This window comes from Periplaneta americana, chromosome 15 (assembly GCF_040183065.1).
Source record: "Periplaneta americana isolate PAMFEO1 chromosome 15, P.americana_PAMFEO1_priV1, whole genome shotgun sequence".
Taxonomy (NCBI): domain Eukaryota; kingdom Metazoa; phylum Arthropoda; class Insecta; order Blattodea; family Blattidae; genus Periplaneta; species Periplaneta americana.
Window position 1 is genome coordinate 160797342 of NC_091131.1, and position 25146 is coordinate 160822487.

At 37.1% G+C, this 25146-nt stretch overlaps 1 protein-coding gene across 3 annotated transcripts in view; it reads left to right on the top strand.

Moving 5' to 3' along the window:
• Positions 1–25146, top strand: part of LOC138715488 (follicle-stimulating hormone receptor-like) — a 778322-nt gene that overhangs the window by 731697 nt on the left and 21479 nt on the right. For all 3 annotated transcript variants that reach the window (XM_069848450.1, XM_069848451.1, XM_069848452.1), the window contains 2 exons: positions 5812–6107; positions 15724–15952. In XM_069848450.1, coding sequence (XP_069704551.1) covers positions 5812–6107; positions 15724–15952 — 525 coding nt within the window. The remainder of the gene's footprint in view (positions 1–5811; positions 6108–15723; positions 15953–25146) is intronic.

Genomic DNA, 25146 nt, shown 5'->3' on the forward strand with positions numbered 1-25146 from the left:
CTCTATAAAAAATATCTACAGTCCTATCTTATGTCGCCTGCCGCTTCCATATAGACTAGGCTGCTATGTTTGGCTCTACATTCAATATATTTCCGAACAATTGCTTTCTGAACGAAAACTTGTAAAATCGAAAGAAAGATCGAAACTAACAGACTACAATTTACGAGTTGTATCAAAAGTGGCAAACTGTGACGTACTTTCCTATCTTGTTGTGGCACAGTAAAATTTAAGGTGAAATAAAATGTAAATTGTCCATCTATAAATCATTAACGTGTAGACTGCGTCAGATGCTTGTGGTCAAAGTCCGCCACTGGCAAGGGAAGGGTTTCTGCTCGAACAGGAATTTTTGGTTAAAAGTTTGTACAGAGGCTTACCTCACAACGGTGATGAAGACCGTAAAAGCATTCATTTGTGTAACTCTCCGTTTGGTTGGTACTGGTCAATACACTTCTTTAAAAATGTACAGTTTCCCTGGAAAAGGATGAGACGATTGAATATTCCTAAGTCTCAGATGTAAGACACTGCGCATGATCGGGGACCAGAGCACTGATACACAAGATAACGAATATTGAGTTACTTAAATTCAGGCTGTTTGGTTTATTATGAGCATCGTTCCGAAATTCACTTCAAAAACTGCAAAAAATATGATAATATTACGTAAATAAAATATAAATATATTTAAATTACTAGATCGACACTCTGCACAGAAAGGAAAGCTTTCGTGTCGTTTCAATAGCTCAGACGCTAAGACTTCTGCCTGTTGTGTAGAAGAGAGCGAGTTCGATTCTTAGTCTACGTCAACGACTTTTTTTTGTCTAAATAATGTTGAAATAGCTAAGTAACGTTGAAATAGAGTTTTTCAAAGTCTTAAGATTAAGTGTTAATGATCACAGACAATACAAAATTACAAGTTATAATATTATAAACGCTAATCTAGTGAATGCATTTATATACACACACATATACAATGTAAATGCATTTATATTAAAAACTAACAATTAAAATGAAATTAAAAAATATTCCTAAGCCACACAGACAAACTTTTACAAAGGTTTAGAGCCCTTAGGCTATGACATTTGCTGAGTAATTATTACAATATTTTATTAGTAGCTTTCCCACATGTGTAAGAAATGCACTCGCAAAAACACTTTTTGTTAAAAGTGTGGCTTTGGATTATTTCATTCTCGCCCCTTCAGTTGATTTTAACTATTTTGTCTACGTGTTTCCAATAGTGTTTAATTTAATGTTCATTCAATTTTATTCATGTTATGATTGAATGAAAAAGCAATGTTGCAGTTATTGACTAATTACATATATTAATACTAATTATTAAATGCAACTGTTAAGTAACCAATTGCAGTATCTTTTGCAAAATTTTAAATGTTTAAGTTGTCAATAATATTTCTATATCATATACTATAAGACGTTAAAAGAATTTGCAATAGATTTGGAATCCTCTACTTTATAATCACTTATTTTAATGAAAAAAATATTTTCTTTCTTAGAATATCTACAAGTTTAACTTTAATAATATTCCGAATAGCTTTAATTGCATTATCTGAATTTTGTACTTCTCTATTCAAATGTATTCTATTTCCCTCTTTCATAATTTTTGATAAATTACACTGTACTTCTTGTAGTATTTAAGAACATGAGGATCATTACATTGCAACTCATTACTTAGAGATTCTTCTTTTTAATACATGAGATTTTTTAGTCCCTGCGTTATCTACATTTCTTTACTTTTTAATTTTTTTACAACATTGAATGGAGAACATCCACTGAAGTGATTCTGAAATTAAGTGAAAGATACAATACATTTACTCTTAATATCAATAGTACCAGTATCATATATGTTTTTCCAAGATTCATTTTGTAGACATAAATGCAAATAATCACTAGATACAGCATTTACGACCCTTTTTTAGTTTTTAAATTAATATTTTGAAATTGTTCAGTGACATTGGAAACGCTTAGGATTTGTTTATCATGTTCAGAGAAGTCATTGATTAAAGATTCTGTCGAATAGAAATTCAGTCTAATTCTGTGTACAAGACTTTTATCAATGGCTGTGCTACTTCAGCTTGTATGCTGGTGGGAAAATTACGCTACGACTAAGGTTGTCAGTTTTTTATTTTTTTTTTATTTTACTAGGTTATTTTACGACGCTTTATCAACAGCGTAGGTTATTTAGCGTCTGAATGAGATGAAGGTGATAATGCCGGTGAAATGAGTCCGGGGTCCAGCACCGAAAGTTACCCAGCATTTGCTCATATTGGGCTGAGAGAAAACCCCGGAAAAACCTCAACCAGGTAACTTGCCCCGACCAGGAATCGAACCCGGGCCACCTGGTTTTGCGGCCAGACGTGCTAGCCGTTACTCCACAGGTGTGGACTTGTCAGTTTCAAGGAGTGAATTTAATTTACTTTTACGGAAAAGTTCCGAGAGATAATCTATGTTTATGTCACTACAGAATAGCCACCTATGCCCACCGACGCCCTCGAAATCGAGACGAATTGTGGAATCAAGTTGTTGACACGTGGGAAGATCTCGCCGGGGATCAGAACCTATTCCACAATCTCGTGACATCCATGCCGGATTGACTTAGAGCTGTAATAGAAGCTGATGGCATTTGGACAAGATTTTAAGTTAACAGGTCTCTTTTTGTTTCTTATGATTATTGTTTGAGGAAGAATACTTTTAACTTCCAAGTAAGATTTTTTGACGAGGTTCAGCCCACTTGTAAGACCCAGAATTTGGGCATAAATTATTCCATATTTTTCGACAAATTAGACAGTCGAGGAACTCTGAAGAAATTAATTACACCTCAATAAAAAAGAAGTTTTACCTGGGATCGAACACGAGATGTCTCGGTTATATAGTGGAACCGACACGCTACTATATGAGCTACCGAGACAAGACAGCGACAGCAGCAGTCCAGAATGTAGATCCCATAGCAGGCGTTTGCCATTCGGTGCAGAGAAGCAATGATATTTTGTGACTCGAGCTATGTTGTGAAATCGTGGCCTTAAATGGCTATCTTTTTCGTGATTCTTATTCTGGTCCTTGTCCTTGTTGTGGTCCTTGTAACAATTCTTGTTGTATTTGTCATGGTACTTATTGTTACGTCGATATCGAGTGAACCGCGCTGTAGAACTTTAACTTCCGACGACCAAGAATCGTCTCATTCTTTTTAAGGGTAACTGTACACGAGGATTCTCTATAAAATGCATGAAACAGCATGGAGCAGAGCAATAAGCACAACACGCAGAAGCAACACCTGAACAATCTTCTGAACCACACTCCAGTGCTGAAAAATCAAATGCTAACTGAATTACATTTTTGAAGTCCGAGACTTGTTCAGGATTCACGTAACCGGCTGACTGCCAGGAATACTGAAGCATAGGGCTATATACTGGAGCAGACAACTGGTTATGAATAACAGAGTGCATTTTCATTACAAACACTCGATTTCCCAAGTTAAGTTCTGAATTCTCAGCAAGAGTCCTTATGTAATATGTTATCCTCCGAGCATATATTTCGTATTGTTTAAGGAAATAGATTTCCAGAGGCTAGAAATATTTAGTTTTTTTTAGGTGGAATGATCATACATTCCATGTCTTAGCCTTGGAATGATTCATTTACTAAGGTTGTGTCCTTGTGCGCATTCAATGACTCACACAAAAGTGTACATTTTTGATTAGCTGCAATATTTTCAGACAGAACGTTGGAGAAAAATGTTCTTAAATGGGCTTTAGACATTTTACCACTCGCACTAGCTTCTAGGCTAGGCTAGGCTTACGGGTAAGGTGTCCCATCCCCTTAACTTGTGCAGTGCTCTCCCCACCCCTCAACTTGTACAGTGCTCTAACAGACAAACCACACATTACACAAACGAATGCTTTTGGAAGCTTTACAGAGATGTAAAGATGGGCCTGTATACAAATTTTGGATATGAAATTCCTGTTCGAGCCGAAACCCTTCCCTTGTGAGATCCGGACGGATCGATTGCTATTACGTCATAATTATGTATTGCGACTTGCGTCCAGTGATGCCGATAGCTGCCCTATGGCCATAACTCTGCCAGTAAAAATAAATTAATTAAATGAATGAATAAACAATTAAAATTTTAGGAAAAATCATCGCAGTGTCATTATTTATCACAGAATTCATTGTGAACAGTCTGTGGGGTCTAGGTTTCAATCATGAACATAACATCAACTGCACAAAACAAGATGCAAATATTCCCCAATAGTACCTTGGTCGCGCGCGAAATATGACGTCACGTCAATATAGTCCATGAACAGCTAACCTTATCTCCGTACTCCCTGGGACGGAATACGATCCCTAATAATAAGGTTCAGGCCAGAGTGCTGCATTGGAGTTAAATCGCTCGCTTGAACTCGGTCGAGTGTCGCACCCTCGAGTGAGATACGATCGGTCGTGATACGCTCGTAATAAATAGAAGCTCAGTGCAAGGTCATCTCACCGACATGTCTTATCTTGTATAGAAGACGACAGATAAGATACACATATGTTTTGCTCACACGGTAAAAATAAGGTTTTATTTTCTGCGTTTATGACAAACGTTTAATGGAACAGTCAATGGAACGTACCAAAACAGAAACATGAAGTTATAAATAAAATAGTATGAAAAACTTCGATATACAGTTATTATTGCTAATTAATAATTATTCAATATTTGATTTACCACATATATAATATGATAGGTCCATACATAGTGTTCCGCCTATATACTGCGACAATGTAGAAATGTTTTATAAAATATTATTGATATAGCAGTAGATTAATAACAATATTAGTACAGAGATAACGTCACAGAAAATATGATAAAACGAATAATCATGCTGCATAACTGTTACAGACGCAAAGATTGATACATCAATTATTAGAGATTATTATTATTATTATTATTATTATTATTATTATTATTATTATTACTAGAAAACTTGATACAATTCTTGCATTATCGTAATTGTGTTCTCCGTTTATAATAATTACATTTACATCCAATAACATCTATCAGATGTGGCAAAAACAAAATCACTCCTGTGTGGGGAAGAAAAAAACAAAACATTTACCTACAACATTTATATTACATTTTAAAGAAAGTTTTGCAGTTGTACTATGGAGAGGTTAGTTAAACACTGCTAAGTTTTGAAATGTTAAACGTCTATGATATTACTACACAGTTCATCACTGTAACAAGAACGAATGTCTAACGCTCGGCTTATACCGTTCGAGGATTTATCGCTCGTGACAATTTTACCCATCATGCATGTGCGCTGCCTATCGGATTATGCTATGAAGTACTCGGCGCTCGAGCGAAAACGTCCGATGCAGACCTCTGGTTTAGGAAGTAATAAACGTGTTGCGTCTCTTGCATATGATACAAACACGTCAGTCTAATTTTTTATTAGCGCCAATGTCATCTAATCTAGCCTCAGTTCAAATTGGTTTCTTTCTAGAGCGCTTTTTATTCACTAACTTATGTACTGCCTGCGTCGTCGACAGTCTATTATTTGGAAATTTTGTAATAAACTCCATACAGACCCGACGATCCGATTCATACTTCTAGAGTCGAATAGCGAGCCATTCTATGCGGTAGGAGTAACTTACAGGAAACTACACTCACAACAATCGCATTAATTGCACAGCATACGTGGGAGACTAGGGATGCAGAGTGGGCGGCAGACGGAAGACTAGCGTCAGCCGGTCAATGTGCCGTAGTTCGGTAAACCAAACCACTAACAACCCTATATTATAATTATAGTGACTTGCGTGTTGCAGCTCTGTGAACGTCAAGTGTCGGCCAGAGCCCGACGCACTCAACCCGTGCGAGGACATCATGGGCTTGATATGGCTGCGCGTGAGCGTCTGGTTCGTGGTGGTGGCGGCAGTGCTGGGCAACCTGGCCGTGCTGCTGGTACTGCTCAGCAACGCGCTCGACCTCACCGTGCCCAAGTTCCTCATGTGCCACCTCGCTTTCGCAGATCTCTGTATGGGCGCCTATCTTCTCATTCTCGCCGTGATGGACGTCCATTCCAGCGGTGTGTACTTCAACTTCGCCTACGACTGGCAGATCGGTGAGCTCTCCTATATTACTCACATGCCGCTGCTGTACTGTAAAAATTATTATTATTATTATTATTATTATTATTATTATTATTATTATTATTATTATTATTATTATTATTATTATTATTATTATTGTTTCTGTCAGATACGTTTCCAAATCACTGTGGGCTAAAGCAAGGAGATGCATTATCAACTTTACTTTTTAACTTTACTCTAGAGTATGCCATTAGGAAAGTCCAGCATAACAGAGAGGGTTTGGAATTGAACGTGTTACATCAGCTGCTTGTCTATGCGGATGACGTAAATATGTTAGGAGAAAATCTACAAACGATTAGGGAAAACACGGGAATTTTACTTCAAGCAAGTAAAGAGATACGTTTCGAAGTAAATCCCGAAAAGACAAAGTATATGATTATGTCTCGTGACGAGAATATTGTTACGAAATGGAAATAAAAAAAATTGGAAATTTATCTTTTGAAGAGGTGGAGAAGTTCAAATATCTTGGAGCAACAGTAACAAATATAAATGATACTCGAGAGGAAATTAAACACAGAATAAATGTGCGAAATGCCTGTTATTATTCGGTTGAGAAGCTTTTATCATCCAGTCTGCTGTCAAAAAATCTGAACGTTAGAATTAGTAAAATAGTTATATTACCGGTTGTTCTTTATGATTGTGAAACTTGGACTCTCACTTTGAGAGAGGAACATAGGTTAAGGATGTTTGAGAATAAGGTGCTTAGGAAAATATTTGGGGTCAAGAGGGATGAAGTTACAGGAGAATGGAGAGAGTTACACAACACAGAACTGCACGCATTGTATTCTTCACCTGACATAATTAATAACATTAAATCCAGACGTTTGAGATGGGCAGGACATGTAGCACGTATGGGCGAGTCCATAAATGCATATAGAGTGTTAGTTGGGAGGCCGGAGTTAAAGAGACCTTTAGTGAGGCCGAAACGTAGATGGGAAGATAATATTAAACTGGATTTGAGGGAGGTGGGATATGATAGAGAATGGATTAATCTTGCTCAGGATAGGGACCAATGTGAGTCTTATGTGAGGGCGGCAATGAACCTCCGGGTTCCTTAAAAGCCAGTAAGTAAATATTATTATTATTATTATTATTATTGTTATTAGTGTCAGCAAATGAAATACTCATTGATTTTGTTCTAGTTTTTTAACAACATACGGGGCAGTCACATTCCATGTGAAATCGAACATCAAGAAACTTTACAAATGTGTAATTCCTCGAAAAAAATTACTTTACTTTGTGAAATCTGTTCTCGTTTAGAGTGAATCGGGAGGAGATGACTATCGGGGGAAGATGCTTATTTCTTTTTAGATTCTCATTCTTCCAACAGAGAACGCCACACGCATGTCTTCATGATCACTGAGACAGTTGAATGTCTGTAGAGTTGAAGCTAACTCATTTTGCCACGTATTCTTGTGAGAAGAAGAAAAGCGAGAAAACAGTTCATTTTTATGCTATAAAATAAATGCAAAGGTATGTTAAAATTTTAATACATCCTTGAATTCGTAATAACTGTGAAATCTTTGTAATGGACATTGTAGTAAAGGTTCTAAAGTTTATATTGTTAACAATCAACGACCTTGTTCCGCCTTCTTAGGTTGCGTCACAAGACTAGGCATCTTACCCTGATACTTGGGGAAGATGATCACTTTTTTCGGGGTAAGATGGCAACTTGTTGCAAGAGTTTTATTTTTTGTTTTATTGCAGGGAATGTGTAAACATTACGTAAGATCCTCTGATAGAAGTCAGTGGATTGAGGACAGGCTTCAACTTGAGATGGAACATGTTAGAACAGGGGATATGAACCGTTTCAGAACATCGCAACATACAGGATTCTTTACCGTACCCTTAAACGCCGCCTAAAAAAGAATGATGACAAAAATGTACTGGATTAAACAGAAAGCATGAACTGTTTTAGAGCATTGCAAGCATACGGGATTTCTTACCGTACCCCTAAATGCCTCCTAAAAAGGGAATGATGACAAAAAAAATGTACTGGACTGAATTCGTTGTGTGCAAGAAGTGATTTCACGAGATTTATTCACACTGCAATAAAATATGTGCAATTACTGTGTTCCTAAGTAGTGATAAACGAGTGAGAAAGTGTCTCTGAGGTTTAGATTAAGTCAATTTTGTTATATACATGTATCAAACCAAGTTCAGGTAAAATACATATATCAGTAAATTTGTTAACTGCATTTGCCATCTTTCCCGACTATCGGGGAAAGATGCCTACAGTGCAGGTAAGAAGAAAACCTGTATCTATAAACAAGGTAATTAATGTTTCCTATTTTGTACAAAAAATATAGTTTCAAAATACCTTCCAGACTTTGATATTTCAATATGAAATTCAAAAGTAACTGAACAGTATTTTAAATTTTCAATAAAAAAAAAGTCAGGCATCTTCTCTCGATCCACTCTAAGTCCTTCAATTTTCTTGTTTTAATACGTTAAATTTATCGTATTTCAGTAAAAATCTCGAGTATCAATGAGCATAAAGTTGAAACGACTTATGATAAACATTCCAACAAAAGTTCATATTATAGCTGAGAGTGCGATTTGCATAGCTATGCATGCACCATTTTTTATATTAATTTTAACAAAGGTTGATATATCGATACTTCGTAGACATTTCCACGGAAAACTGTAAAAATAACAATATCAACTGATTCCCCTCTCCCTGTATCTCTTTCTAAATAAATTCTATCAATTTTAATTAGGGCGACACATAAAGAACAGTTCCTGTAAAAAAGATAGTTTCGTTAAATTACATTAATGACGACCAAGTCCCGAGTCGGTTGATGGTACGCACACGTTTTATGTGAACGCGACGTAACCAAGAATTTTCCTGCACTGCTAGCAGAGCGGCAGATTAGTTTGTCTAGAACTCTAGAGGAAACGAACATGTCGTAGTTCCTGTGCTAATCATTCGCGCTGTAATTTTTTTGATTGGTAGGTCAATGTCTGAGGGAAACGCAGAAACATATTCCAATTAATAGTTTTTTTAAAAACTAGAAAAAAAAAACACTAACTTCGAAGTGATCTTTTCAAATATACACTTACCCCTTGAAACATTGGTGAGCGGTAATTTTTTTCACGTTGTATGGGAGTCAAAGCGAAAGAAATGTTGAGAAGAAGTGGAAATTACTTTCAAAAGTTACTGCTGCTCAAAATTATTACTGGTTTCCGAGTTACTGGAGTTAAACGTCAAGACTTAATCACACGTGTGTAATTTAAAACAGCGGTCACCAGCACAGTGCACTCATGGCCTAGCGTCACGCATGCATTCAAATAAGCTTATTTTATATAATTAATACTTAGCATGTTCGTTTGTAATGTCAGCGCCTTAAAATTATATCTTCTGAAATAGAGGGGTCCACTGAAAGAATAGAATAAGACACAAATCCTGATAATATGTAGAATATCTTATTATTTTAGTGGGAAATTTAACTTTCATCTGAGCCCAAGACGATTAGAACAAGAGATAGATAGATCCAAGGAATTGGTACAAATGATTTTTCGAGATTTTTGTAATTTAATATCTGCCGAAATTAGATTTCTAGAAAAAAAAATATAGGCCTACACGGATCAAATTTATTTCACAGTTGAAAGTGCCAAAAAAAAATTGAGATAGCAATATGAAATCTTGATATATTTGAAGAGGAATGGCTCTTGTTCTAAGGCACGAAACTGAAACAACACAGCTTCAGTTCACGTAATAATAATAATAATAATAATAATAATAATAATAATAATAGTGACAGTAACACCAATAATAAATACAGAGAAAGGCAGCGGAAAGTTACCGACTATGCAGGGAACGTCGAGGAATTGTCTGCAATTCATTGCTCGACTCAACCGGTAAGCTGTAGCAGCGCGGACGGACATACAGTTTCATTACGGTAGCCTAAATTATTAGTTAAGCGTTACCTAATGAATGAATGAATGAATGGAGTTGAAAATTGATGTATATCTTGCCTTTCATCAAAGCAGCTGTTGAAAATGATATCCAGCGTTCTCGATACAAACGTTGCATCGTGTTAAAAAATTCTCAAACACTCGTATCTCAGCCTCTGAAATTTCTGATATCACTCGTCTGATTTCGTTCTCCAGGACTTCAAGAGTATGTGGATTGTTCTTGTACACTTTCTGTTTTAAAGTTCCTCACGAATAAAAATCACAGGCACTTCCCGCCGTCCGCGCACACAATCCCCACCACTTGGGAATTATAGATCTACGGCAGTGATGTCAAAGCAAGCGCATTTTTCTGACCTTGACGTCGTGCGCGGGCATCAAGCGCTAGGTATGCTAGGAGGAATAAGCAGCCTGTTGGATTAAGAAAACAGTGGTGCACAAACTTCAAACGGAACGTGAAATTTTATGTCGTTATTTTTATATGGCTGCTTTCTGTTTGTTATTTTCTATATTATCTGTAAAACAAAAGTACTAACACCTATTTCTTAGCCTAATATTGCAGTTGTGTTTTAAACGTAATAACATAATAAAGAGTAAAGAAGAAATATTCACACAAATTCCATAATAACTGCAACTATACTGTACTAAGTGAATTAAACACATCATTCATAAAGAAAGTGTTATCCCAAAGAAAGACACTGAATATGACATGAGAAGTTGAAATTGATATTGATGATATCTTTAGCCTTATAAAAGTAATCAAAACAATATTATAGTACAAAGCAAAGTTGTCTAGGTATATGTTCTAACTGTAACTAATGTTATATAATAAAACTCTTATCGCATTATGCTTTTATGTGATATTGGTGCGCAACTTTCTGTTATCAGAATATTAAATTATCTCGAAATGTGCTGAAGCTATAGAGCTGACGTTTTACCAACACATAGGCACATATCTTTTGTTTGTGATGTAACAGTACTTGCTTTGTTAATTCTGTTCCTTACAAACATTTTCCATGCGAATATTTTCAAACATTTTAATACACTATGTCCAGTAATACGTATTTACGATATATTAGATTTGCGAAAACATTTAGTACCTGTAAGGCTACTAAACAAACTTGTCTGTAAATTTCACTTTTCTGTAAAAGGTTGAGGAAATATTTCTTTTGAATAAAAAAGCAAACTTGTGAAAAATGAACATTAAAATTAAAACTTACTTTCTCGTAATGCAATTATACTTCCCAGACAAGTCTAAAAATTGACATGGATACAGTTTTAATAAGTTCTCTTCCCTTTATCTATTGAATCAGTGCTGGCCATCCCTGTATATAGCTTGACCAAGCGACATATACTACCTCTTTCGTCTGTCTCTTTCCTTTCCGCTGTAAAGCGCTCAGGCTCTCCTGGGCTCTAAAGCGCGCTCTTGCTCCTATGGGCATCAATTGACATCACTGGTCTACCGTAATGAAACTTACGGCCCGCCCGCTCTGCTACACCTTACCGATGAGCCGAGCAATGGATTGCGGACAATCTGTTCCTCGACGTTTCCTGCATAGTACGGCCTCATGCGGCCCTCGAGGACATTTATTGTGGCTCTTGGAATAATTTTACTTTTATTACATTTACGTCTAAATTCTAAGTGTAAATATATCTTTATTGAAATTCTACAGAACTTTGGATATCCCTGTATCATTCCTAGCACTGCAGTGCAGTAACGCACGTGTTCAGCAATGCAATCTATTAAATTTCTATGTTCAGTCTTATTGGTTTTGATGAGGTGTGCGTTTGTTTGGCAGACCATTTGAATTTGTTGATTGTCGTCGGAAGTTTTCAAAATCAAATAACTTATACATTTTTCTTAATTTCTGTGAACAAGCGACTGAATACTCGGTTACTGTTATACTTCTATTCAGTTGAACAGTTAATTGATAGTGGTAAGCAGTGTTGCCAAGTCAGAATTCCATTTACCGCTGCACATGCTTAAAAAAACCGCTAAACAGTACTTGGAAAACTCCAGATTTTTCTTAACACATCGCTTCCATATTTTTAGGAATACAGTTTTAGGAATTGGAGAATTTTATAAAAATGTAGACTAAATTATGTAAAGTGATATCACTTCGTAGGCTCTATGTTCTATGCAAAATCGTACGGACAATTAAAACTGAATATTTTGCTTTCAATATCACCTTGCACCATATACATCGAGCTTTTGAACTGTTACCGGCAACTTCTTCCACCCAATCTTTCAACACTTTTTTTTTTTTTTTCATATCTCTAAACTTTTGTACGTATGGAGTATTACGCGGCATATTTCTTCAAAATTGAATGAAGTAGATCAAGAATATACTGGACACTTCGGAAACAATCACATTCACAGTCACACCAGTCGGTTCGAAATCTGATTTCAGACTGAGCTGGAGACGTGCCTGGCAACAATGAGTCAGGTTTTAAGTATGTCTGTTTTACATAAACTACAATGCGGAATGATAAATTAAATAATATATAATATAAGACGACATTAAGATATATGGATCACATGAGACAAAGAGGAAGGCAGAAAGTAGGAAAGTCTGGAGAATGCAGGGTTTGCAGTGTAAGACCTGCCCATGGACCGAACAGAATGAATGAATGATAATATAAGTTATCATAAATGCAAATAATAATTCAGTTCATTACCTACTCTCTATGATTGAACATATCAATTCATTTACAAAAACAATGCATACATGATTAGACTAAGAGTTTAAGGAATGTGGCATACCTTATTTGTACAACAATGGATGAGGCAGGAAACGGACGTGGTTGTACCAAATCGAGTTATCATAAAACAGTGATATCTTGCACTAGCCCAATGAAAAATTGTGATAATACCATATTAATCTCTGGTTTAGGATTAACTAATGCTGTTGTCCGCAAGTACATATAAAAATACCGGTAACATCTTTACAGAAAAAAAATCTTAAAAATATCGTCTCCCTCTGCCGGAATCATCAAAAAACGCCAAATAAATAATTTCATGTTGAAGTTTGCCGATAAGCTATTAATGTTTGACTATAATTATATGTGTACAAAACCGTCTTTGCTTATCATAAAATAAATAAATTTTCATTAACGTTTTCGATACTTGTGTATCATCTTCAGATGTGAAATGTTAGATTAATATGATGAAAACCTTGCCTATTAGATGGAACTTAATGTGGTAATTTTCGGGTCATATTAGTGTGGTTGCTTGGACTTAACTTAGGTTGATCTATGATATACATGCTATGTTAGGTTAAATCACTGCAAGTGATGTAATATGATCTAAAATATAAAATAAAACTGTTTAAGAATTGTAACCACTATTAGCGTAGTTATTGAAATGTGAATACTTTGTATAAACACTTTAAAAGTTTAAAAGTTTTAATGTTCAAAGTGATTTAGAGTTTCGGAATACAGTTCCAGAAAAACAGTTCGAGAACTTGGTGTCGTGTGCATATAAAATTTTGTGTCTTTTTGGATCAACGTATATTTGTGAAATGACTTTCAGCAAGATAAAGTTAATCAAGGGTAAACTATAGATCGTCTCATCATTGTGGACTTAGAAAACCTGCTGAGGATATGTCACAAATCAATACCAGCTCGTATTGACAAAATTGTGCAGGAGAGTAGCAGAGTTCGGCCTTCAACTTCACAGCAGTAGTCTAAAACATAATTTATAATTTTTTTATGCTTTCTTTAGATATTTATCTGTGAATCAAAAAAAATACATCGCGGTTGATGGACTGTCATAGTAGTTACGACATGATGTTTACCAGTGCGACAAATAGCGTCCTCGTCTGCTAGTTACTGACTACTCTCCACTGATCGCCAGCACCCGCTAAGGCAGCTCTCTCCCTTTCCCTTCTACACCATCGTAAACGATTATAATTATGATATATCGGAAAGCTGCACGTTAGCCATTTCATTTCGTTCTCTCTCTCTCTCTCTCTCTCTCTCTCTCTAATCGTGAGTACTTGCTTTTATGCCGTTCACCAAATAATCCCCAACTTTTAAGAGTCGTTGCGCAGCCGTAGTTTTTTTGCCTCCGTAGGCGTTTCCCTCGGTACAGCTTGTGAGGCGAACTATACAGGGTGATTCACGAGGAAAGGTAAAAACTTTAGTATACGATATCTTAGGACATTTTGAGTGAAAAAGTTCATATGAACATAGGTCCATTTTCGACCTTCGGCGGAGCTAGATGCATTTTTTTTTGGTAAAAGTCTCGCCCCAATATGAATCAGACGTTATCATATGCTGCTGACGTGAGACGAGGCGTGAGACAAGGTCAAGGTCGCAATGAATGACGTAACATTGGAATCTGCATTGTGAACGATGTAGATAAGAGAAAGAAACCGGGTGGTGGGGCATTACAAATGTCCAATCGCCTGCCCTTGTCTGATGTAATGACACAGAACCCGCAGATAACACAAATAGCCTACACTAACACTTATCAATTCACAGCAGTCCAGTCAGCTACTTACAGTACAGTAGTACAGGTACAGTTATCGGAAGTGTTAAGTTTTGTTTTTCAAGATGCCCTATAAATTTTCGACTACAGACTACGACGATATTGTGTATGTTTATGGTTTGTGTGATGGAAGTTCCTTGCGTGCCGCCGCTGAATATGAACGACGCTTTCCGAACAGAAGGGTAACATATCGAAGAGTACTTACTGTCTATGGGGTTGGATGAAAGACTTGGTATAGCAAAGGAAGGGGGAAACGAGAGAGGCGCTAATCGACCGTATTTTGGATGCGGCATAAAGAACAGCTACATACGTACAACTCTCCCGAGCGATGAGCGCGATTCACGCCCGAGCGCAACAGTGCATTGAAGCAGGAGGAGATGCCTTTGAAAATGTGCGAAAACATCGACCCCGACTTCTAGAATATTAGGTATATATGCATACATGAATATAAACTTCAAATTTGTCCGTTATCTGTCTCTAAATGCGAGTTAGTACAATGGAATCTCAGAAGTTTTTGTGAAATCAAAGAGCCATATCCCCGTAACGTACGAAAACGGACCTATATTCATATCAACTTTTTGACTTAGAATGACTTCAGAATTTACATCCTAAATTTTTTACCTTTCCTCGTGAATCACCCTGTATAGTAAGTACCGCGTGAGGATGATGAAATTATTATTATTATTATTATTATTATTATTATTATTATTATTATTATTATTATTATTATTAATGGAACAGTGGTGGATAAAAGAATAATTGTATTATAAAAGAGAGTTCCGATCAGATCTGTGAGCTAACTGCATCTTCATGTATGGCACAATTACGCAGTTCCTTCCGACTACATCGGTCTCATTGACATTCTCAATGCACAACATACATAGTTGTGTTAACATATCTCTACCGGTAGCGCTGAATACTTTTGTAATACGGTCAGTACTACGTGTCCCGTGTTACATGACAGCTGAGCGCTGGTATCGCCGTTGTCTTTGGATGCAAGACATCGTAGGTGTACGGAACGCGAGGCATTGTGGGGATCAAAGTATTCGTGGAGGGATATGACGCATTCTGTTTGTCAACATCGGTCAATTTATAAGGGACCAGTAGTCTAGTAAGCGAAATATTTATCCTGTTATATTTTTCTTGGGGAACTGAATCTTGAATATATTTTGTGTTGATAGGTGCCGGGTGCCAGGTAGCTGGTTTCCTCACAGTCTTCGCCAGCCAGCTGTCCATCTACACTCTCTCCATACTTACCTTGGAGCGCTGGTTCGCCATCACGTACGCTATCTACCTAAATAAGCGTCTCAAACTTCGATCAGCGTCAAAAATAATGGCAGGAGGTTGGCTGTATTCCATCGCAATGGCAGCTCTGCCCCTGTTTGGAATCAGCAGTTACTCCACCACCAGGTAATGAAGAACGTCTATACCTCTGTTTTACTCAGTCATTAGTTAATAATGGCTGTTACGCTATTCGCTTACCTGAAGAGGATGACGTTGGTGTACTTAATATTTCATCATATACAACATTGTGCAGGGATCGCTCGTATCCTGCCACTCGTGATGAAAACTAATTCTTTGGCAGTTAAATTCTTTCATTTTCCGCCCAACCCTTTTAAATCATATGAAATAAAGCTTTCACACATCAGTATCTTTGTACGATCAACAAAGGCATAAAAGTAAAGTAAATATTATGAACATTTCAATGTTCGCTGGCTGGCTTTTCGAGGCCGGACCCGATAGATCCATGCACTTTAGCTCATATTCACCTATTGGGCATCCTTTATATGATGAATGTCTCAGTGCGACAGGTGACCTGGGTGGCGTTCGTGAGCCATCTTGCTTCAACCCTGCTGAGGTTAACGGTTTTATATAGGGCGATCGACGGATCACTGTGGAAGAACTTCGTCATTTGGTGGGAATAAGTTACAGTTCCGTACACGTCACTGAGATGAAGAAACTGCATTACTGAAAAATCTGCGTGCAATGGGTTTCACATCAGTTGACAGAACAAAAAACAAACAGAAGGCTGCTTCACTGGGTCACTTGCAACGATACCACGAGGAAGAGTATGCATTTCTGTCCGGTATTGTCACTGGGGACGAATCGTGGTGTCACCATTTTGAATTAGAGAGCAAACGCCAGAGGCAACAATGGAAACACATGGATTCTCCCTCACCGAAAGCAATACACATAAGTTCCGATAAAGTCATGTTGATATTCTTCTTCGATTCTAGGGATCCTCTGCTTGTTGAATCAATGGGATCACAATCAATGCACAGCGTTATGAAGAAACTTTATAGAAGCAGAGACCTCCATTAAATCAAAACGCCCTGAAATGCTATCGAACGGCGTTATTCTTCTTCATGACAATGCCCGCCCACATACTGCCAACTCCGTGAGGAATACGATTCAGCCCAGATCTCTCACCATGCGATGTAAACATTTTTGGAGAGTTGAAGAAAAACATCCGTGGGCCTCCTGTTGTTTCGAACCAAGAAGTGTGTGGCTAGGTAAAAAACTGGTTCGGTAGACAGCCCACAAGTTTTTTCGAGAATGGGATTGATCATCTTGTCTCGCAGTGGGATAAATGTATAAACAGTTAGGAGATTACTTTTGAGGTTCTATTATACTCGTACGTTTTGGCATCTGATCCGTTTTCATTTGACTGCCCCCCATATTTCTCCCTGTCAGTTGTACACCTTTTGTATGAAACAGTTTTTTATTTGGTTCCTGCGGTACAAAGTTATTTAGAGTGGTCAAGATAAATGGGACACTCTGTGTAAGTAACCAAACAGTCAAATGTCATTTTGGTATTTTAATAACGGTTTAGCTAAAAAATAATAATTTGTGTCCAAAGTTTGAACCCCATTTATACTGTAGTAAAACTACTGGATGTTCATTTCAAAGTGTGTCATGACGTCACTGTTGTTGGGTCACCGATTTGAAGCGAGTTTCAGCTTATATGTTAGAGAAGTTGCCTATTATTTAAGGCGTTCTTCAATCTGAACTTGAGAACGTGTACGGTATAACTTGAACGTCGTAGCAACAGATGGCGGTCTGTACGGTCTGTGTGCTACCATAACCTCTTTCGAACTGTGTTTTGCGCGGGCAAGTCGTACGCAGGGTATTTGTTATCATCGGTTACGTACGGCAACATTCCACAATACAAATCAAATGCTCCGTGTCGATGTTGACCGAAGAAGTTAATTCAACAAATACGTAAGTAATCGTCTTGACCCTCTCCCCATATCCCGACAGTACGTATTTCCAAACAGTTCACATTCCTGCCACTACCGGCGTTACCGTACGTATCGGTACGTACTCTTCAGAATGAACGCCGTACTTGCTAGCCAACTTTTCTGCCTCATAGGTTATACACCTCTGCGGAAGTGTAGGAAGATTGAATTCTCTAGGCTCATCGGCTAGCCACATGACGGCATACAGCGAGCCATGACACATTTTGAACTGAACACCCAGTATAGGGTATTCAGACGTATGAGTGGTAAGCTATCATCGCGAAGAACTAGTCGAAAAAAGTATTCCTTTGCTATTGTTTCGAGAACGCTTAATTTGTGTAATAACGTACAAAATTAACGATAAAATTTCCGTCGCACTGTAAATGCGTTTTTTATCAGTTAATTTTTAGTACGTTATTACACAAATGAAGCGTCTCATGTTTTGGTTACTTACATCCTAAAGATTCTGTTCTTAAAATTAATGCAGTTATAAGGTGAATGCTCCGAATATTGCGCACTTAGTGGATTTATGTCCTTAGATACTCATTTTTGAGACCAATATAAAAGTTAAATTTATGAAACACAACTCTGAATCTTAACATCAAAATAATATGAAAAAAAGTTACAAAAATGGAATATTTGTTCTTTGCAAAAATACTTCTTCGAAAAGTTCTGAACGCGCAATCTTACAGGCACTGTCCTATAAGACTGCGCACGTTGTCCTTTAAGAATGCGCGTCAAAACATGCCACATTTAAAAAATCCAACGCCTTCGCAGCTTGAGCAATCTTCATGCCACCACTGTTTGCACCCACTACACTGCACCCAGCCCTAAGAAATTAGTTCTTCAGAGGCTTTGTCACAATCAGGACAGAAAATTTTTCCTTCTGAAACTGTCCGATGTGATGAAGTTGACGATGATGGATTGTAGTAATTGAAACTCTTCCTGCATTGTTTGATGTTGCACGACTTTTTTGTTATAGCTGAAGAATCATTAAAACTGTTCTTTTCACATTGTTTCTTTTCACTAGAAGTTTTCATTATTTCTAGAAGTGAGGTCTTGTACTGAGAGGAAGAGAAAATCTCAGATTTTTAAAAACTCGTTTCCTTTTCTTTGTCTCCGTTGTCTCTGGTAACGAAGAGATCATAGCTGGTGAAATTAGTGCCCGATCAATAGTCTCAGGTTGAACTGCTAAGGAAATTTGTCTCCATTTTCGTATGCTTTTATCATTTTCGATTATATTATTCGGCTTTTCTTTAACATTTCTTGAGTAAATATTAATTTTCTGTCTGATTTCCTGACATACGACGAAGTCATGACACACGTGAGTAGAAAGCTGCAAGAAATAATATTTCATTTTTAAACTGGTTGTAATAGACGACGTGCCTCTAAGACTGTTTAGTGTGCATAGTTCTGCACTCGATAACTGCCATGCCAGTCAGAGATTTGCCGAAGAAAGATGCCACATTCAAGTTTGAAGAGGACTAGAGAAATAATCTTTACGCGACCAGTTTACTTTAGAGAAATCATTATTTGTTTTTTTTTTTTATTTTAAAGCTTAATGTAACTTACATACACACAACACTGAAAAAATGAAAGAGCTCTGATAAGTAGCTTACATTCACACTACTTGAAGATAGGCTATTTTACCATTATTTTGCATGCTATAAGTACCAATTCTCTTTAACCCACTTGTACCTCTCATTAGTTTATCGAAAACACACTTAACGAAGATCTATTTTCAGTTTCTGCTCCAGCAAACTACAGGCTCACCTTCCAAAACTGCACTGCTTGCTGTGGTATCAAATGACATGAACTGAATTCTTCCAGCGAAATTCCAATCCTGTATTAGTTGGAAAACATTTGCTCGTGCTAGTCCAGTCCCTTTTGCATGTTTCGTTGCACCAAGACGTTCCATAACCGCACTCTCATAAAGAGATTCTCCTATAAGCGTGTCCACTGAGGATGCAAATCTTTAATTTTATCACATGGTACTCTTTTCTAATTGGAGATCATGCTTTCTCCCAGAAAGTTAGAACTCCTTGTGCTAAGTTGAAATGCCATATTCATGCTTGAGATGGTCGATGAAGGAAATGGAAGCTTTGAAATTGTCCAAACCAACCATTTTAGCCGCTTCTGGTGCCCACATCTGCAGATGCCAATAGTGAACTGTAGATCCATACCTCCTTGCACTATCAAATTGCGATATTACATGCTGTTTTATAGTTTGTAATTGCGACAGTCTGTTTCCTCTGAAACGAGCTCCTGCTCGCCGTTTGTTAGACACGTAATTTAGAATTAATGAGCAATTTCATTTACTTTTAATGTACTTATAGCTATAGGAATTGAAGCCACGATTATAATAGTCTTCACAAATGTTCTGTAGTACGCTGTCATCAATATCTTCTAATACACTGGACCTCGACTTTTTTGTTTGGAGAGAGTTCGTACTCACTTTGACTTGACTGTTCCTGTTGCTCTGGACATGAACGTCGTGTACTGATTGAACAGCCACCTTCAGGTTCAGGTTCCTCTTCTCCTTCAAAATTGAAGAGTCCACTGCAAGAATTATGGATGTCATTTGGAATACATTTTGCAGGAGAAGCAATTGAAAGTTTGAAATGCTTAGCGCTCAAAGCTTAACTGTGATTTTCCGATCATTATTGGACAATAACTATCAGTGTTAATGCCATATAACCTGGCTTCGAGACTTTGGACCCGATACTATAAGTTTACTGTACATGCACTATAGGTTGTTGACTCGCTGCAGGTAGATAGAGATGTGTAGGGGTAACAACGTTGCTATTTAGAGTAGAGTACGGTAGAATGGGGAAACACACATATGTACATTCTGAAAGTAAATATATATTACACAATGATAATGTCAAAAGAATGTGAAAAGCATTTATTTTCCTGTCTTTTATAAGGATTTGTGTTTAATTATACACAGTGTTAATGGTGGAAATAAGCATGTAGCAATTTTAATTTTTTCATTTATCCTATTGGTCGTCTTTTGAAAGTGTAGTTACAGTACCGAATTGCAATGTATCTACTACAAGATACATTTTCAGTGTCTCAAACGTAAATCTTTTTCGGTTATCTGCCAAAGTTTGTACTGTAGAAAGCTGCGCTCTACGTCGCATGACGTGATAGGAGCAAAACGAAAAAAAAAAAAAAAACTAATATCATTGCAGTCTCTAAGAGACAGTCCTTTATTCTCGGGTGACTCTATGTCCACTAATTTGCTGTTACACAATGTTCCATATCCGTTAGTTCTACATAAAATTGATTTTCACTTCTGTTTTACACTTTCAGTAACCGGTGTACTTGGTGTCTCATTAATTCTCTGCATCATTTTCTAAATTAATTTGAGGACTTCCGGCATCTCTTGCTCTGACTTCATTAACCATGTAATAGCGCAGACACAGTTTGTATGAAAACCAAATTATTCGTCAGAACCTTCAAATCCAGAATTTTTTACTTTGCGTATTTGTTGTCATTCATTCTACAGTATCCCCACCCACTGTACGCTTTACCACTATACTCAGTACGCCGTTATGCGGATTTCCCACTGAACTGCTCTATCGGGTCCGAATTCTCGAAGCCTGCATATAACTCTCTATGTACATTCTATATGTCTTAAGCTATGCATTGACAGTCTTGGTTCATTTTCGACAAGAAAGTGACATCCATCATTCTTGCAGTGGACTCTTAAATTAATATATCTATCCAGCGTAATATCATGTATTTGTGCCATCCCCATTACATTTCTGAATTATTATGTTATATAATATATCCACGAACTCCATACTCTCGGCCCCGATGTCATTTCCAAATTCAGCATGTCGCAACTTTGTCCCTAATATTTGGACCACATTCGTAGGATTAATTCTCTTCATGATATCACTGCACTGTACACAGTTTACACAGTAACCCGCTTGCAAACACTCCAAGACACAAATACGTACTGCAGCGATACCATTCAGCAACTGGAGCACTGGTTAGTGCAGCTACAATATGCCACCGTCTAATGGCGCTAGCAGACAAGTGCGGAGTTTTGCATGGAAATGACACACACCACTGTTTTGATTATGATCGATTGTTATTCTAAGCATGTTTTCGTGCGGTTTCGATCGTTCGAGGTCAAAGGTGTCCCTTGTTAGTGTCTTTCTTATGGAAAAAAATGCATACAGTGATATAAAATATCGAAAAAGATATGGATATTCTGAAGTAAATACAAAATTTCCTTTCGTCTTTCCTTAGCCTATGACACAGTACATGATTATGAAAACCGCCTTGTAATCTCGAGCCAATTATAGAGTGAACCCGTAATGATTCATTTCTTCTCTTTTTCTCCTTCTGATCAATTTCTAACACCCTAGATTACTAAACTTCTGTTTATCGGATATTATGACTAAACATTCGTCTGATATCAACAGAAGAATTAATTAAAATGATATTACTTAAACAAAATAATGTCATTTTGACGCTTATAATTAATCATTTTAACACATTTGCGTCTCTTACAACCCCTCCTCCCATACTTTCTTTGAACAGGAGATCTTAAGCAATGACGACAAAGGAATTATTGGATATTTCTACTCAAAATTGAGACTAAAATAAGCAAATTGTTTATGATTCTGCTCAAGAGAGCGTGAAGTTTCAGATTCTTGATTCACATTCAGAAGTTTGATTTTATCACTTTTTTTGGTAATAATGTAAACATTTGCATTACGTTGTTACTAAACACTCTTCCGTCAAACGACGCCGCATTGATGATCTTATTAACTTTTCAGTTATATTCAATAATCACAACGACAGCTTTCATGTCGACTGAGGAAGGTACTACAGCATAAATGGGCATCGTGCCTCACTTGAGAATTTGTGCCTCACTGACCTTCACAGAGCTTATCGCTCTGAGTGACATCATCTTCACAGTCCCCGTTCCTCCCTCACGTAGCTCCTAGGCGTGGGCAGGTTCTATATCAGTTTCATAAGCAATATCAGTGGTGGCATAATGGCATTATCAAAGCAGTGTGTACGCGTTAGAAAACGATTATTTCATGAGAAATGGGAGGAAGAGTTTTTTTTGCTGTTTAGAAGTGGAGAACATATGATGTATGTTATGCTCGAAAATCCTATTAGGCATTAATAAATTTAATATACAACGACATTACTCCTTATGTTATAAAGTACATGCTGAATTAGAAGGTAAGACAAATTAAATGTTATTTTTCGTACTATTCCGAAGAAAATTTATGATCTTAACATTTGCATAGTATACTAAATACGACATTATACCTTAAACACGCTGCATTAAAAGGTACGAGGAATTAAATGTTGTTTGTACGTATTATTTTCAAAAGAAATTTATAAAAAAAAAAATATCAAATGTGCTTAGGAAACGAAATATGATTTTCTGAAATTATTTTAGGTCGAGAACGTGCAAATCTATTAAGTAATCTTGATAAACGCCAGAATATTCAAGAAAATAAACGTAGACAACGTGATGGAATATTATTGGCTAGTTACGCAATTTCTCGCCTGTGATTTAAATCAATTCAATGATGGAGAAATAGTAAAGAGGTTTATCATTAAAGCTGCCGAATTAATTTGCCAAATTGAATAAAAGTTTTCGAGTCTCTCACGTTAACCAAGCGCTTTCCTAATAATTCGCCACTGACCGCCTTAGCGATTACGATAAGGTGACGCAGGTCACAGCAGTTTATATTTCCCATCCTACTCTGCAGTCTCCTCTCCTAGTAAACAAACTATTTCAAATCGAGTGCCTCACGTAACCGAAAATTGTGCTCATGTATGTACTACAGTAAAACTGGCATACCTCTCACACAACCAGAAATATCTTAATCTAGCAATGCTGGTAATCTAATAATCTGTGAGACGATTGATTAGTAACCTAGGGTTTTAAAAAGTGCAGCAATACACTTAACTGATAACTGCTGCCATGCTACTGGTCCAAATTGTTTTCTAGCCTGCGTCTGCCTAGGTAATGTATCGGCTCACAGAGCTAGTGTGAAAGCAGTCAAAGAACAGTTAGTAGAAAAAGTTAAGACCAGTAAATACGAAGTTGGACAATAAAGTAACGAGACAGATTTTTTCCCATTTGATGAGGCAACTCTGCAGACTGCTGCCATATTTATGTTTGACTTTGGTCCTCCTTTCTCCCGAATTCAAACTGGTACCATCCTGCAAGCCGTCGGTGTGGATTAGCTGCTTCACAAGTGAAGTTGTGTGCTTGCTTCTTGTCAATGCAATTGAATCGCATAATATCACACAGTGGTATGTCATCTTGTTTTGTGTGAAACGTGGTGAAAATGTCAAGAAAACATATGGAAAGCTTCAGTAGACTTTTGGAAATTAATTTATGTCCGCAGCACAAGCTCTCCGATGGTATAAAATGTTTGTTAAGGGTAGAAGCAACATTGAAGATGAACACCTGAGTGGATGACAAACAACTGCATCGTCAGATGACAACATTGCTAGAATACGTGAAGCTGTATGAACTGATAGGCGATTAGCAACCAAAATAATAGCATAAGAATTGAACATGAATCGGGAAACTATTCGCCACATTCTCACCGAAAACCTAGACATGAGACAACTTTGTGCAAAAATGGTTGCAAAATTCTGACCGGGCAGCAGCGAGATGAACGGACAAATGTGGCCGCAGTGCGGCTTTCCTCCATTCGACTTCATATTTCCAAGAATGAAATGAGTTGTGAAAGAATGCCATTTTCAAACAACAGAAGACGTCCAGAAAACCGTAACCCAGTGTCTCAAAATATGAGTTTTACAGTTCCTACCAACAGTGGCAGCAACGTTGGAATAACAGTGTGGAGTCTCAATGAAACTACTTTGAAGGGATGACATCGTAGTTGCTTAAAAATGTATGTAATGTTTTTAACAGTCTCATTACTTTATTGTCCGATATATTTTCTTCGGACTATGTATGATAAGATTTTCTTGTGTTAAATTTTAAAGTACCTTGTTTACATGTTTCGACCTATTTATGGGTCATCTTCAAAACTGGTCGTTGTTGGTCTTGGCGCTTCTTGTTTCCTGTGTGGGTGCGTTCGTAGTGTAGAGTCAAAGAGTGTATGTGTTTTGAAATTGAACTGTGTGTTGAGAATATCGTTGGGGTGTGTTTTAGTGTGTCTGTATATTTCATATTGTTCTAGTGTGTTGAGTTTCTGGCTTTTTGGTTGGATGTGCAGTATTTCCATGTCCGTGTTGATGTCTCTGCATGTGTGGTTGGCATTTGTGATGTGTTCTGTTATGTGGAAGTGTTTTGTAATTTTGTTATGGCTGTGATGTGTTCTTTGTAACGTGTTTGAAACGATCTGC